The sequence below is a fragment of the Rhagoletis zephyria genome, unplaced genomic scaffold (assembly GCF_001687245.7).
Source record: "Rhagoletis zephyria isolate East Lansing unplaced genomic scaffold, Rhagoletis_zephyria_1.1 Rzeph_scaffold_00471, whole genome shotgun sequence".
NCBI lineage: Eukaryota > Metazoa > Arthropoda > Insecta > Diptera > Tephritidae > Rhagoletis > Rhagoletis zephyria.
Genome location: NW_016157555.1, coordinates 116,224 through 133,618, shown reverse-complemented (window position 1 = coordinate 133,618; position 17,395 = coordinate 116,224). Strand labels below are relative to the sequence as shown.

Below are 17,395 nucleotides of genomic sequence, written 5' to 3'. Positions count from 1 at the left end.
CAATAAATGGCAATGATAATTAATTCGATAAGCCAAAGGTTAATTTACATATACAAAACATTAGTAGTCAAATTATATTTTCACTTAGCTGCGCTCTGCTTTTGCCCCACTGTTGGCTTGTATGACTTGACAACTGCTACAACTCCTCTGCTCGTTCGGCTACAACATGACGACAACGACGTCGACCACAACACCCAATAGGCTCCACGCAACAACTCCGATTGCACACCAGCAAGTTCGGATACAACAACGACTTTGCGCTCTACTGTGTCACGCACAAGTCCACTGCAACCTTGTAGGATTCACAGCTTCGCAACGCACTTCTACTACGCGTTGTCTCGTCTCCCTCGAACACCTCTGCTTAGTCACACAGCTACCGCCACACTTCTGCTACTGCTCTCGCTGCTTTGTTTGCGCAGCTCTGCCAACGTAGTTCTCAGCTTTGCGTTACTGCGCCAGCGCTGATTTTAGTTCTTTTATCGTTTATTTAACCGTTACCGCTGCCTTGCCTTTGCCACGAAACCCGTTGCTTAAGTACAGACTCTGCAAAATTTAGTTATTTATGCAAAATCTCACTGATTCGCCAAATCGACTGTTTTGTGGAATTTAGTTATTTGGCTTCAAATGCACAACGCTTTGTGTGTATGACCAATGTCAGCACTGCTTCTACTGTGTAGCGTTTTTGTGAACGCCGCAAAAATAAGTTTTAGCGACAACTGTCCTTGCGTAGCGGATGATTGTAACGGTTAAGTCCCGTTATTTGAAAAGCACTTTTCTTTCCAAGTTTTTTCTTCCAAATTTTCCACAGAAGCTACGCACTACGCACAATCTGTATACGCTTCTTTGCACCGTCAAAAGTTTATCTTACTTCGCAGGTTTAATTTTTTGCGCACGCACTTGTTCACTACACAGTATTGTTTTTCTACCGGCCCTTAGTGGATAATCTCCACTTCTGTCACCACTTTGTAGGATACCGAGTGTTTTATTTTCATTTACTTTATATTTTATTGAGTTCTATAAATGTAATACACGCAGTACAATTTTGGTTTGGCAAAACTTATGTTAATCGCGGTGGCAGGCAAACGATGGCGGCGACGGTCGACAATGAACTCTGCTGTATGTATATTCGACAATGGCAGATAGGTCAGCCATGTTTAGACGTGCGTTCGTTAAGTTCGTCAAGTTCGGTATGTAGGGTTACCTGCCTATGTGAAGGACTAGCGTCGGTGTTGCCGTCTTACCGTACTAGGACCTAATCCCACATATATGTATTATATTTTTATACTTTTGATTAAAAATCATAATCTACCAGAAATATATGCTTTTACCATATTTTGAAGAAATAAGTTAATTGTAAAATCAATAATTTTTACAGAAAGCTTTCTAAATATCGGCAAAATTTTTAGTGTAGTTAATCGTTTTCATGTAGTTAATATACGTTCTAAATATGAACCCAATCGGACTATAAATACGGGATCTTCAAATATCTCGACTCCTGCGCCACCTATCAGATTAACTCTTTCGTATTGCATTGTCATTGGGTTCTGAGCCAACTATGTAGTTTCAAGTCTCTAGGTCATTGCGAAGTTGATCATAAATTGATTGCAAGATTTGCCCCTAACAAACATACATACATGCATACATACAGAGCAAGACAAGGAGTTTGAGTTCGGATTGAAGTTCCGATGATGTATTGCTTTACCTGAAGTCCTTAAAGTAATCTTTTAGTTATGGTCCTGACCAAATCCCCACATGTTTTCTTATAAATTGTGCTGATTATCTCTATGAACCGTTAACAGCCTTATTTAAGTTGTGTCTTAAAGAAGGCATCTTTCCAACCATATGGAAGGAATCGTTCATAACCCCGCTACATAAAAGCGGTAGCAGGTCCTCGGTGGAGAACTATCGGGGCATAGCTAAGCTCTCTGCAATTCCTAAGTTATTTGCAGCAATTATTACAAATCAGTTGACGCATTCTATCTCTTCTAGCATTTCATACTGTCAACACGGGTTTTGCAAAGGTAAATCAACTACAACAAATTTACTTCGAGCTCACAACCTATATCTCAAAAGCGTTTTCTGAAAACAAAAATGTGGATGTTATATATACCGACTTCAGTAAAACATTTGACAAAGTATGTCACTTCTTGCTCATCTATAAACTTGATCTTCTTGGTCTTCAACCAAATTTTCTACGCTGGATCTCTTCATACCTCTATGATAGATCACAAAGGGTTATGTTTAACAATACTATTTCTGACGTCATTGATGTTACTTCAGGAGTCCCGCAAGGTAACCACCCAAGCCCGATTCTGTTCTTGCATTTTATAAACGATATTTCTACAGATATAAAATTTTCAAAAATTTTAATGTACGCAGATGATGTGAAACTTTATAAATCGTACGTATCAATAAAAAAAAGCATTTGCTACAAGCAGACTTAAACAGCATGGCTAACTGGTGCTACGTAAATCGTATGCCCCTAAATCTGGAAAAACGTAAAATAGTGTACTTCTCGCGTAGGGCTGTACAGCCACTTTCTTATACAATGTATAACCATAATTTGAACAGGTTTACAATTTTGTGGACCTTGGTATCACAATGGATCCGAAACTTAATTTTAATCTTCACATTAATGTGGCAGTCAACCAGGCTAAATGTGTACTTGTATTTGTGAAACGATGGTCAAAAGAATTTAGTGACGCATATATCACTAAAGCCCTGTTTAGTTAGACCGATTCTAGAATACGGTTCGGTGGTTTGGAATCCAAGGTATCAAATTTACTCAGACAAGATAGAATCAATTCAAAAACAATTCCTACTTTTTGCTTTAAGAAATTTCCGTTGGGATTCTCAATATAACCTTCCGCCTTATACGAGCCGATTAAAACTTATTAATCGTCCTACACTTGTCAGTCGCAGGGAAATGACTGGTACAATTTGTATGGTTAAATTACTGACAGGCGCAGTTTCAAGTCCGCTTCTTCTGGGGGAGTTAGCCTTAATGTTCCCTTCCGTGTATCAACACCTTTATCCCATATTTTTGAAAACTTGTAAAACTAATTTTGAATTACATGAGCCACTCCGTTGCTTATGCCCGGATTTTAACTCTCCTCCCAGCACATTTGATATATCTGATTCGCTTTTCAGCATTAAGAAAGCGATACTATCCTCTCTCAATAAATGAATTAATGATTCATAAAGGCATAAAATCAGCTGATGAATTTAGTTCAGTAGCTGAACAGTTTTAGTTCTGGACACTTAACAAACTCCTGCCTATCGTGACTCGGCGCAAAAAATTTAAAATATTGTTTCCGTACGTCATGCGGACTGCGCGGGAATGGAGGGTAAAACCGTTGGGATGACTATTATTTCAACAACAAATGTTAACATAGAGGTCGTCAGTGTACCCAGCGAGGATTCATCACCTACTATTGCGGATTTGATAAGCAGGCTCGATCGACTCGAACGTAGCAGTAATACCAGCAAGGTCAGGGATGAACGGAACCGCAGCAATGCAGTTTCGGGTACAACGTCATCTACCAGCTCGCGCAGGACGGCAACTCAACCAGCACACGACACTTGTTGGTATCACCGCACTTTTGGTGAAAATGCAACACGATGCCGGCAGCCATGTATGCTGACGAAGGGTACCCTATATTGGGTGCTGATTTTTTAAAACATTTCAAGATTCTGGTGGACACGAGGAATAAGGCGATCATTGATAGAACAACAAGCATCGGATCGATTTGCCAAATCATGAAACTACCATATAGCATCAACTCATTAAGAGGGGTATGTTTATTTCAGCAGATATTAGCGCGCTACCCCGACCTCACCAACGATTCACCCAAGGCGGACGTAACATCGACGGCCGTTCGACATTTCAACGAGACGAAAGGTGCCCCTGTGGTACAAAAAGTGCACCGACTCTCCCCCGAGAAGATCGCGGTTGCAAAAGGAGAATTCGAGTATTTATTAGACCGAGGAGTTTGCCAACGCGCGAAGAGCCAATGGGCTAGTCCACTGCATATGGTGCAGAAAGCGAATGGAAAGTGACGGTCTTGCGGTGATTATAGGCGGTTGAATGCGAAAACCTTGCCAGACAATTATCCGGTCCGCCATATACAAGATTTCAGAGGGGACTTGTATGGAAAAACTATTTTTTCCGTAATTGACTGTAAGAAGACCTACCGCCAAATCCCTGTACACCCAGCCGACGCTTTTTCGAATTAAATATATGACGTTCGGAGTTAGGAACGCAGCACAGACGTTCCAGCGTTTCATTGATGAAACAGTAATGGGATTGCCGTTCGTTTTCCCCTACCTCGATGATGTCACCGTCGCCTCCACGTCACCGGAGCAGCACGAGACACATCTCCGGCAGCTTTTTGATCGCTACCGAGATAAGGGCTTAATCATCAACAGCGAAAAATGCCAACTCGGCCGGGAGGAGGTAGAGTTTCTGGGCCATCTAGTCTCATGCAAAGGCATTAAACCACTGCCTCAGAAAGTAAGAGGCATCATAGCATTGAAGAAACCGAAGGAAGTCCACGAACTGAGGAGATTTTTAGGGGCCGTCAACTTTTACAGACGTTTTTTACCGCACGCTGCCGCCATCGAAGCGCCACTACAGCGACTCAATTATTGCCTGGACAGTAGAGTCGACGGAGGCTTTCGAAAATCTTAAGAGGCAATTGGCGGAGGCTGCCTTATTGGCTTTCCGGATGAAGGGCGCGACAATCGCTCTCATGACCGTGCCGTTCTTCAGTAACGGGTGAACAATGTTTGGGCGCCGTTGGGATTCTACTCCCAGAAGTTTACACCAAGCGAGAAGCGGTATAGCACATATGACCGTGAGTTACTTGCCATACATAAATCTGTGCGCCATTTCCGTTATTTTATGGAAGGAACGATTTTCGCAATACTTACAGATCATAAGCCGCTCACGCATGCACTCGATCAAGAGTGGGAATAACTATCCCTACGGCAAACTCGCCAATTGAATTTTATTTGCCAGTTTTCGTCCGATATACGGCACATCAGCGGAGCTGAGAACCTTGTAGCCGACATGTTATCAAGAATCGAAATGTTTTCGCTACCATCGCCGATAGACTTGTAGCAGCTGTACGAAGAGCAGAATAGAAGCGACGAGTTGAGGAGGCTGTTAAATGGTCAGACCACTTCGTTACACCTGGTCAAAAGTCAGTTTCCGGGTACTAGCGCACAAATCATTTGCGATAACTCAACGGGGACACTTCGTCCATACGTTCCGGACGTTTTGCGACAGGTGGGGTCCCTGGGAAGCGTTTTGAACATGTTAATGTGGACATCGTCGGCCCGTATGCCCCTTCGCGCGGATACACATACTGCTTAGCCTGTGTCAACCCTTTTTCACGATGGTTGGAGGTTATCCCTATAGCGTACATGATCGCCGAGACAGTGGCAAGAGGGCTTTTAAACGGTTGGATAAGCCGGTTTGGTACGCCAAAGTACATTACTACTGATCAGGGGCGTCAGTTCGAAGGTGCGTTGTTTAAACAACTAGCCAAGCTATTAGGCGTCAAACACATCCATACAACCCATTACCACCCTCAAGCTAATGGGTTGGTAGAGAGATGGCATCGAGTGTTGAAAGCCGCCCTCATATGTCACGCTGCAGACGCGAACTGGGTCGACGTCCTACCCATTGTTCTTTTAGGCTTACGAACGGCCGTGAAAGAGGGCTTGGGCGTATCCGTAGCATAGATGCTTTACGAACAACCTATCCGGTTACCCAGCGACTTCCTGGAGGCCGACGACAACGCACCTGTAGATGAGCAGAGTTTCCTGCAGGATTTGCCACAACATTTCGAAATTGCTAGGCCAACGCCAACTTCACAGCATGAAAAGCATACCGTTCTCGTGCCAAAAGATCTAAGATTCTGCAGTCACGTATTTTTACGTGATGACACTATCCGCAAGCCATTGAAGTCGCCGTACGAGGGGGCGTACCTCGTAGTTAACAGGTACGCCAAGACGTACACAATATTGATTGGATCAAGACAAGTGACGGTGTCCATTGACATGCTTAAGCCGACTTACTTCCCCAGGGACGAGTTAGCAGCGATACATCACCAACATACATAGTTACCCTGTTTACATTTCTCCGGTGCTAGGTCTGGAAGGGGGTGGTGTAGGGACCAACCCTAACACTTGCCGCAGTAGTTAAGTGGCAACATCAAAAGGCGCAGTAAACGAACAGAGCTGTTTGACATTCGTTTGTACTAACTGAAATCAACTTCATTCATTCAACGTATTTTCTAGCGACGCTAACGTCAGAATTGTCTGTGTGTAAAATCAACTTGTATTTGTTTAATTTTTAAGTTAATAAAGACATATAGAAATAGTATTTCTATAAGGGTAGTCCGGGGAACTTTTTTATCATCTACGGAATGACTATTTTCTAGATACTTTTATAGAATTTTTTTAAATAACTACAATTTTAAAACTATTGCGCGTAAACTAATGAAAAAATAAAAACTGACTTGTAAAAAGTTCTTATTTAATATAAAAATAATTTTAAAAAGTTACATTCACACATACTATAATAAATACAGGGCTACCACGTATGACTGATTGAGGTGCCTGTGTGGACGTTATGCATTCGGCAAGTTGCGGGTAATCTAGTAACAGAATGCAAAAGGTTGCTTCATAACTATTACTGCCCCTTAGTTAGACAAACATTAAAGAATGTTCATACGTATTTTCATAGATATTAAAGATCATCGCAATTTTGGATTTTTGTCCAGCTAAATCATCACTTTTGCCTTATGCGTTGGGTGTTTTTCGGTGTTGCTGCATAGTGTGGCATAGGGGGAAGGGTGATCGCTACATATATACATACTTTTTAACATAGACTTTGCCTTTATAAAAAAAAATGTCGATACCCACTAACCAGTGTTGCCATTTTGGTGCTTTTGGAGCTAGATTTAGCTCTTTATTTTTCCATTTAGCTCCGAAAATTGGGCTTTTGCTCCTAGCTTTTTTTAGCTCTTTTCAAAATTATCTAGCACTTTTTAGCTCCAGAAAGTTTTAGTTGTGTTTGGTAATTGATTAAAATTACAAATCTGTAGGTTCATTGTACAAGTGTTGACTAAAATTTATTTGGCTTTGGCGATCTCAGGTTATTTTCGATACCTTCATATTATTCTATTTCCATTAGTACTTAGAAAACTTCCATTCCTAATACAAATGGCGCGCAAGCAAATGGAAACTGTGCAGGTAAGTCAATTACTGTATGCAACGTGCGCGGGAGCACACATACTATACTGGACAGTAATTCGAGCTCCGATAAGCTCAGACGGTGTATTTTCTCAGGCGGCCACGGTAAAAAGGGAAAGCCAAAGCTTAAGCATTGATAAAGTTACAAATTTCGAAATTTAATGGAAAAATATACATTTGTATTCACTGGAAAATACAGACCTCACCATAAACTCATGGATCTAGGTTAATTAATTGAAAAATTAAGTAATATTAAATAATTAATAATTCAAAAATTAATTTTACATCTAAGGAGAGAAGGAAGTTAAACTTTTCAGACAAATTTTGTGAAAAAATTATTCGTAAACCGAGTTTTTATGGTCATTTCAACCATTTGAAATTGCAAATCTTAACAGTTTATAAAGTCCTTTTAGTTCATTGTCTAGTTTATATAAGTATGTGCATGCATATGAGTGTTATAACGAATTCGAAATATATGCACCTTATTTTGGTCTTAAAAGTTTTTTTTAAGCACTTGAACTTATAAAATTCGTTGTTTTTATTAAAATTACAGAAAATGTAAAAACCACCTTACGTCAATAAATTTTCTACTTAAAAAAAATTACCTCTTCATTTTAGCTACTATTAGTATTATGTAGCTCTTTTTCGGCCGTTTTAGCTCCAAACGAATTTTTTTCTCTGGCAACACTGCCACTAACCCCTAAAATAGGCTTTAATGTGATTTTAGCCCCATTTCGGAATAAGTACAAAATTAATCCCTAAGCACATTTTCAGTTTAGACTCATTGCTGGCATTTAAGAGAAATTTTGAGCTTTGGTGTGTTTACAAGACTTAAAGTAGAATTTATTTACGTAAAACATGTTAATTCGTTATATCCGTTTTATATGTATTAATCCCACAGAAATGTTCTACGTCGTATTTTACATAAACCTGCTGTACACATCTTGTGTCGAAAAAGGATCACATGGTTTCCTACGTCAATTTCCCATAAGAATGTGTGTGGGGAAAACTTTGACCCTCTCAAATAAAACTCAGACACAGACATTTTTTCCGTCGTATTTTACATAAACCTGCTGTACACATCTTGTGTCGAAAAAGGATCACATGGTTTCCTACGTCAATTTCCCATAAGAATGTGTGTGGGGGAAACTTTGACCCTCTCAAATAAAACTCAGACACAGAGATTTTTTCCGTCGTATTTTACATAAAGCTGCTGAAAACATTGCATGACGTTGTCTAAAACCTTGTTATTTTGTTTGTGTTGCACAGGATTATTGGACCGGGGACAAGATGTGTTGCCACAACCTATTATATTAACATACCGGTCCAATGCATAGAAAGAATAGCCAATATATGCTCTTTTAGTAAACAATGCTATGCCGGAACTAGCTCTTGTAAAAGTCGATTATTGAAATAAATAAATAAGAAATCTTAATACGCACCTTTCTGTGATACACTGGAATCCGGTAATGAGGGCAGTTTATTTAGAAATTCCATAAGAGTATTAGTTTCGTCTTTATTTACACCTCTATCTTGAACTGACTCCGTGGCAATGCTGTTATCATTGTTGCTGCCAGCCGATGATTGTGTGTCAGTGGAGCCATTTTTATTTCCAAACCATCGACTAAATCGAGAGCTACCCATAATTTCATTAATGTTCCCATTTGAATTATCTCCTCGCTATAAACAAATAATTCATTAACGCTAAAAATTAAACCTTTAAAATTAAGTATTTATGCTAACCATGAGTGAATGCTTGAGTGGGTCAAGATTAGGGTTAAGAAAAACGTCGAAATTAAATTCGGTGTCTCTTGTATTAATTCGTGAGTTACTTGAAGCTTTTGGTGTTGTCCCTTCTTTTTCTAATAAGAAATCAGGAAGAGATCCCTCATTGGCTGTCTTTTTTCTTTGAGTTATCTCAGAACTATTATTGTTGCTATCACCACCCTCAAATGAAGAATTTTTCTCTTCTTCGTTAGGAGGATCAACATTTTCGGTATTACTGCTTGGTAAATTATTTTGAGACATTCTTGGGGTGCAATTAACTTCTTTATCCTGGTCAACTGATCCATGCAAATGTTCTTTCGACTTCGAGCTAGACAAATTCATTGTGCTGCTTGCGCGAGAGGACGAACATTCACTCATTTTTCTCGACGATGATGAAAAAGCTGATCGTTTATTATTACCAGGATTCCGACTGTTGCCGGCATTGTAATGATCGTCGATTTCCTCGAATCCTCGCAGCTCAATTGTATCATGTTGTGATGTTGGACCGCCACTAAACCATTCAGGCTCCTCATTCCTTTCGTTATACTGATGATTGCGCCGATTACGGTTATGTGATACAATATGCTGACTTGAAGACGACTCCGGTCCATATATGTCTTTCCTAGTTACACCGCTATGAGCACTGGGTGAGTTTGTGCTGATACCTTGCTCATATTTATCACGTATATTATCATCATTACCGCCGCCACGGTGATCAAACTGTCGGCGTTCTGTAAATCCATTACCCCCACCAGAAGTCCGATCATTAGTTCGTTCAGTATACCGTCCCCCTCGCGTCTGCCCTAAATGATTTGAAGCTGCTTCTTTATCTATTGTTGTAACCGAGTTCAATATTTGACTTTTATCTCTGTCTTGTGCAGTACGATAATCCCAACTGACGTCGCGAGGGAGCAAGCGACCGCTTCCAATTCGTCGCTCATGAGCAAGGCCAACACTATTGTGACTGTGTCTCGCAGAACCTGACGAAACCGGAGAAGATAAGCAGCCATTGCTTGACTGGAGCTCTTGATCTCGATCGCGGTCGTGTTCAGCTAAAAAAATATTTAAAATAAAAAATTAAAACATGTAACGACATCTTATGGGTTTAGGAAACAAATATATAAATAAATAAGAGCTTTTTTAAAAGAAAATAATAATACAGGCATGCGCTGAAAATTGTTTTCGAATGAATTTCCCGATTTCGATTTGAACTTTTTTCGAATATAAATCGAAGCAATTTGGCCTGTGCTAGAAATCGGAATCGATGGTTTTTTTTCCATTCTCAATTCGACCAGCTACTGGCGCGTGAAATTGTGTAAAGTTAAAAGAAAAACACAAAATATAAGTATTGTGGATAACTCAGAGAGAGGGGAGACCAGTATGTTTGCATGTATTTGTATAAAAATAAAATATATATTTATTGGACCAAAAAGTAGTGGGTAGGCACTGTGGCCAATGGTAATCAACTAATACCACCTCTGCATGATTGTAAGTCATGCAGAGTCCGCAAAAGACTCCGGAAGCAGTGTCCGTAGGATACATCAGACTAGGCCGAGCATCCTTTGAAGTTAGGGTTGCCAGACGTACTGCTTTTGGGAGTAAACGTACTCCTTTTTATTGCAATGTACTTCCTTGTACTCCCAAAAAAATATCTGGAAATGTACTCCTTTATTAGCTTTGCACTTCTTTTGTACTCCTTTTTCCAGCTATTAATATTTTATCATATACAGGGTGTAAAATAATATCTGTTGCATTTTTTTTTTTTTTATATAAATTATCCACAGATTTTACTTCAATTTTAATAATTTGTTTTTAAATTTCAACCTTCATTTGGGTTTACCGGCGGTAAACACTTTGAGAGAAAAGCGCAAGTAAAAAAAGTAGTTATTGTATAGTCTTTAAATTTGACCTTCATTTGGGTTTACCAGGGGGTTTGGGAGAAAAGCGCAAGTCTTCGTCCGTTACTTTATAACATATCTTCTGTAACCATAGGCTAATTTCCCCTATTTGGGTCCTTTATACTCCGTCTTTTGTCCAACATAAGGCCTATTACTCAGCAATCGAAAAGACTCGAAACTGGTGACTAGGAGGGCATTCATTCGACCAACCCTATACAAGTTTTTTGTTCTTCTTTTTATACAAAATCTAAGAAAAAAATACACCTGATAAAGAGGTTCGTGCCGCATGTACTTATCTCCCAAATCTGGTAAACGCAAATCAGGATTAAAATTTTAAAACCAATTAATAAAATTAAAGTAAAATATTTACAAAGTTAACAAAAAAAACAAAATCTATAAAGAACCCCTTTATTTTTCAAAAAACCTGTGCGGCAGTTATTATTTATTATTTTACGCACTGTACTTTGCCATTCATATTGTAACAAACACTACTTAGTAAGCAAAGTTAAGTGTGATAGTGAAAAGGTGTAAGCATGGCCTTAGGTGCAGGGCGCTCGGGTATAAAAATCGGAAAAATATTAAATTAATTATAAGGCTTAAATCAAAAAAAATTGCCATACATTCAGGAAGGAAGAGTACTTTTTAGTTTTTTAGTTGGGGAAGCTTTCCTATAAGGGCGGTCAATGAAAACCGAATTCTACGTAAAAATACTGTGGACGCAGGTGGAAATTGTGACTTTTGGCAATTTTTCTAAGGGGTCCCTGGGGAACCATAGGGCCCTAGGTCGTCAGGGTAACATTTTTGTCAATGGCGGTTCATGCCCTCTCCAAAAAAGTCGGGAAAGGTGCCACGTCCACTCCCCTTCGATCACCATCTCTTTAACAACCGTCCCTATTGGAAAGCCAACCCATATAGTTATTTATTTTTCACATTTATTGTTGCTTTGAAAAAGATTTCTAAGATATCTTTGTTTGTTTGAACCGAATTAATGGTAATTTGTAACAATAAATTGCACAAAAAATTAAAAAAAAAATTTTACTCTTTTTTTATGTCATGTACAGCTTTTTTTCTATCGAAAATATAAATGTACTCCTTTCTCCGTTTCAAAATCTGGCAACCCTATTTGAAGTGCCATCTAATTAAAACTTAAGAAAGTTCAATTACATGGCAGTTGAGAAGTGCATGTGAAAAAATTTTATAAATTGCATAAAGGAAATTTTTGCACATGCAGCAGTACAAAGCATGTATTTAGGCGCCTGGTGTAAGCAGACGCACCTAAGCATATTGTTTTCTTCTGTTAGTTAAATTCATAAAAGAAAAACATTAATCTGACCACAGTATTTTTGGGTAGAACTTCCTTCTGCTTAGGGTAGGAATTATAACCCTTACAAGTAGAATTCTCCTTTCTGTGTTGTCGGGTCACGCGTTTGGATACAACAACCCAATTATACAAATAACTAAACCGTACCCATAGTTTGATCTGCATATACAAATGTATATTTATACACTTACATTGATTCGGAGACGTCTAAAAGGTTGGAATGGTGGCAGGATTACGATAACCGGGGCGACAAATTTTGACCAGCGCTGCCGATAGAGGTATTTGAAGCAAGTATAACGGTACAACTTTTTTTGATGGCAAACGAAAACTGCAGGAGTTACCAAGGGTCAAATGTCAGATACAGAATTTTTTGTAACCCCAAATATCTCGAAAAGAAAGAGCTTGCGGCGAAGAAAATTGAGAATCAGCCTGAACTTCAGAGTTTCTGCGATGCTTGATCGGATGTCTAGCTTTAGTTTAGTAATTTTTATGTTGTTTTATGAATTTTGTATCTGTAATATGTTGATGGTCTCTTTAGTTTTCGTAAAGTTCAATTCTCTTTTTAGAAATCTCTCTAACTTGCTTTTGTTTGGTTGCCTGTATGTTGTTTGTTCTAATTTATGGCTGTTAAAAATAATTAGAATGTTTGTAGTCTAGCGATGTTAAATGTTTTATGTAGACGTCATAATGTTGAGTCCATCAGTTCATTTCAATGCATGAAGCCTTAACTCTGTTAAAATTGATGTTGTTAGATATGTTTTTGAATGTTCATCCATTAATGTAATTTGTGTTTCTGAAACTCGGTTTCTTAATGATGTAAGTGACGTAAGCTATAGTTTGAGAAATTATAATCTGATCCGAAATGACCGGTTAGGGAGAAGGGGTGAAGGTGTGGCTATATATTACAAGAGCCATTTAAATGCTAGGCTTGTATGTAAATCTAGAGGAAGTGGCGTTGAATTTTGTTGAATTGTTCAACTCGTCTGCAAAAGTTTTAGTTTCCTATGTATACAGCCCACGTAGGTCTAATTGTCTGTCATCTTTTTTCAAAGTTCTGTCGTCTTCGATCGTAGATTACATGAATATAATAATATGTGGGAATTCCAACATGAATCTGCTTTCTCGTGATTCATCTAATCTTACTGATGCTATAGACGGAGTTGATCTCTCTTTTGTTAGTACGACGGTACGTACTCGGTTTGAGAATAACTCTAACCCGAGCCTACTTGACTATTTCAATGTTTTTGACCCAACTATAGTTAAATTTTGACAAGTTATCGTTCATTTCAGACCATGATCTTATATTTTGTGCTGTTGATATTGATTTTGAGCGTCCTAGTAGCAGTAATACTTTTATGTTTAGGGACTATAAATAGGGTTCGAACGATACTATCGATATTGAGTAAGCATCGATACTGAGGGTATAAAAATTTGTACTCTAATACTCGATACCTTATTTGGTGATTTTACTCGATACTTTGCAAAGTACTCGTAGTATCGAATACTTTTTAAAAAACACACTTTTTAAATTTTGTATTCCATTGGCAACTCAATTTTCTTTGCTTATATGGATTACTATCATTCAATTTTGTCCATCACTTAAGATAAACTGAAATTTCGTGCAGTCTGTTGCATAACATAAACCAAAGAAGTGAAAGTTTAATAGCCTTATTCATAAAAAAAATAAGGTAGGTTTATAAACCTTTTATATTTTGTATGAATAAGGCCATAAAACTTTACACAAAGTTCACGAAAATGCAGAATTTTTAGAAACTTTTTGGGTATACAGTTTTCTAACCTATTCAACTTTACGTGTAGCCTACTACCGTTAACTTTTAATTCAAACATACACATTATTATACTAAAATTTAATAGGCTACAAAAACGCATACCCAAAGAGTTTACAAAAATTTCTTAATAAAATTTGAAATTTGTGAAAGTTTATATATATATATATATATATGTATGTATGCATGTACATTTATCGTTAAAATTACTTCCAACGTGAAAGTAAGTTCTGCAACAATGAAATATTTTAAATTTTTATTGTTTTAATTTCAGGAAATAACTAGATATACGATTGAAGAATAAAATTATTTTAGTATCTCAAAAAACGTATTTTAATGAGTCCGATACTGAGTAGTATCGATACTTTTTCCCTGATACTTCTAGAGTATCGATACCATGAACTCGATGCCAGAATGAGTACTCAGTATCGATACCAAAGTCTCAAATTTCGAAACCTAACTATAAATGATTGAATACTGACTCTCTGTTTTTACATATCTCATGTATAGACTGGAGTGATTGTTGGCGTCTTGTTAGTGTTAATGACAAGCTAAGTTTCCATAATGGTCAACTATTTAATGCTTTTAATTTGTATGTTCCTGTCCGTGTTAGTAAAAATATGTCGACGTCTTATCCGTGGTGTAACGAAAAGATACAAACAGTCCTAAAAGCCAGAAATAAATGGCACACGGCATGGAAAAGAAATCCCTCTAAACAGAATTGGTTATTATTTAAAATGCAAGAAATAAGGTTACATATACAATCAGAATGGAAAAGCTAAAGTTTTTTACCTCAAAATTAGACCACTAACTCTGATCCTTTGTTTTGTGGCGTAATATTAAAAATCTTCGTGTACGTGCGCGTAGTATATCTGAGTGTAAGTTAAACGTTGATGTCTTAAATAGTACTTTTATAAAATGTCCTTCTGTTGCCCATCAAGTTCAATTTGTTCCTCTTACCGCTGCTAAATTCGCAGGTCCCTTGTTTAAATTTGTCCCAGTCTCTGAATGAGATATCATTAGATGTGTTTTGAATATTACGTTTTGGAGAGAACTGACTGCCTATACAATTTATTACGATTGTCTTGCCCTATATCATTAGTACTCTTACGCATGTTATTAACCATTGCATTACATCTTATTGTTTCCCTGACGTGTGTAAAACTGCGTTTGTGCGACCGGCCGCACAGAAATCATCTGCTAGTGATCCTAGTAATTTTCGGCCTATTAGCATTTTTCCAGCAATTTCTAAGGTTTTTGAGTCATTACTAGCTGAGCAAATTAGCGTGTATGTTCATAAACACAATCTTATTTCTCATTTTCAATCGGGGTTTAGGGCAAAACATAGTTGCTCAGCGGCCATGCTCAAAGTTCTTGACGATATAAGGTTGCCGTTTGACAAAAATCAGCTAACTTTGCTTTGTCTACTCGATTTTTCAAAATAGGTTTGATGAAAACTCATTAAAGCTTTTGGAGAGCTATCTTGCGGGCAGACATCAACGCGTTAGCGTTGGTACAAATACCTCGAAACTTAAAAAGCTTACATCAGGAGTTCCCCAAGGGTCAATTTTAGGGCCTCTTTTATTTAGCTTATTTATCAGTGACATTTTTCGTGTTTGTCAGTTTTCAGGAATGCATGCTTTTGCGGATGGCGGATATGCGGATTGTACCATTTTTTCTTAAAAAACGAAAGCTACAAATTTTTTCTTTCCACAACAAATTTACACCAAAAAACCTACAATTAATACCGTTATAACATTTTCAATATCTCTATTCTATCGACTAGGTGTATGGTGTCAAGTTAGCACTACATACCATATTTTCTTAAAAACGATAGCTACAAATTCTCTGTTCTCCTAATTAATCAAATTTCTGTGTTCCAATTGTGTATTTAATAAAAACGACGACTTTTAATTTATAATGTTTAGCAGTAAGATTTAATTTTAATTTTATAAAATTAATTTATTTCTATTTTTTTTTTTCTTTTTCTTTTTATTCTCTTTTTATCTGATGATTTAGTATTAAGTATTTTAAATAAATATATATATATTAATTTTTTCAATTTGCCGAACTCTTAGTTTTAAGTTTACGCAGCGTAATGTTAAGAAATTAAATTTTGTGTAACTACCAACCAGTTGATGTACTATAAAAGACAAAAAAGTCTTACAGATACAACCCCTTCTTTAAATAAATAATAAATAATAATAATAAATTGTTTCTTTCCACAACAAATTTATAACAAAAAAGCTTCAATTAATTCCATTGTAACCTTTTCAATGTCTCAATTCAGTCGTCAATGGTGCACGGTGTCAAGTTAGCACTAAATTATACTAAATTTTGTTCGAAAAACGGTCAACTCAATTTTTTCCAGAAAAACAAATGCTACAATTTTTTTTCTTTTCACGACAAATTTTAAAGTCAAAAGCTACAAATGATGGAATGGTAACTAACATATTGGGTATCTCAATTCTATCGACTAGGTGTATGGTGTCAAGTTGGCACTACATACCATTTTTCATAAAAAACGAAAGCTACAATTTTTTTCTTTCCACAGCAAATTTACAACAATAAAGCTGCAATTAATGCCGTTATAACCTTATCAAAATCTCAATCCTATCGTCTAGGTGCATGGAGTAAAGTTAGCACTACATAACTACCATTTTTTCACGTCCGTCACGCTAGCTGACCCACTTCTCCAAAAAATTATAAAAATTACTCAGGAATTAGGTGCAATTTAGGTGCAATTTAGGGCCTCCAAAATTAATTTAAGTGCTCACTCGGTTTCCGAGAAAATTGCAAAAATAATAATTTTCCTCGAACACTGGTAAATATTATTCAGGAATTAGGTGCAGTTTAGGCCCACCAAAATTAATTTCGGTGCACACTCGGATTCCGAGAAATTCGCAAAAATGTGTTTTGGGTCAGCCAGCGTGACGTCTCGCTAGCTGACCCACCCACTAGGTTACAACGGAATTGATTGTAGCTTTTTTGTTGTAATTTTGTTGTGGAAAGAAAAAAATTGTAGCTTTAATTTTTAGGAAAAAATGACGTCCGTCACGCTAGCTGACCCACTTCTCCAAAAAATGATAAAAATTACTCAGGAATTAGGTGCAATTTAGGGCCTCCAAAATTAATTTAAGTGCTCACTCGGTTTCCGAGAAAATTGCAAAAATATATGGGTCAGCCAGCGTGACGTCACGCTAGCTGACCCACCCACTAATTTTCCTCGAACACTGGTAAATATTATTCAGGAATTAGGTGCAATTTAGGTGCAGTTTAGGGCCACCAAAATTAATTTCGGTGCACACTCGGTTTCCGAGAAATTCGCAAAAATGTGTTTTGGATCAGCCAGCGTGACG

General features: G+C 37.5%; 1 protein-coding gene across 20 annotated transcripts in view; it reads right to left on the bottom strand.

Moving 5' to 3' along the window:
- Positions 1-17,395, bottom strand: part of 4E-T (eIF4E-Transporter) — a 191,698-nt gene that overhangs the window by 112,159 nt on the left and 62,144 nt on the right. For all 20 annotated transcript variants that reach the window (XM_017611856.1, XM_017611872.1, XM_017611857.1 and 17 more), the window contains 2 exons: positions 9,007-10,082; positions 8,706-8,943 (listed from right to left, as the gene is read on the bottom strand). In XM_017611856.1, the coding sequence (XP_017467345.1) occupies positions 8,706-8,943; positions 9,007-10,082 (1,314 nt within the window). The remainder of the gene's footprint in view (positions 1-8,705; positions 8,944-9,006; positions 10,083-17,395) is intronic.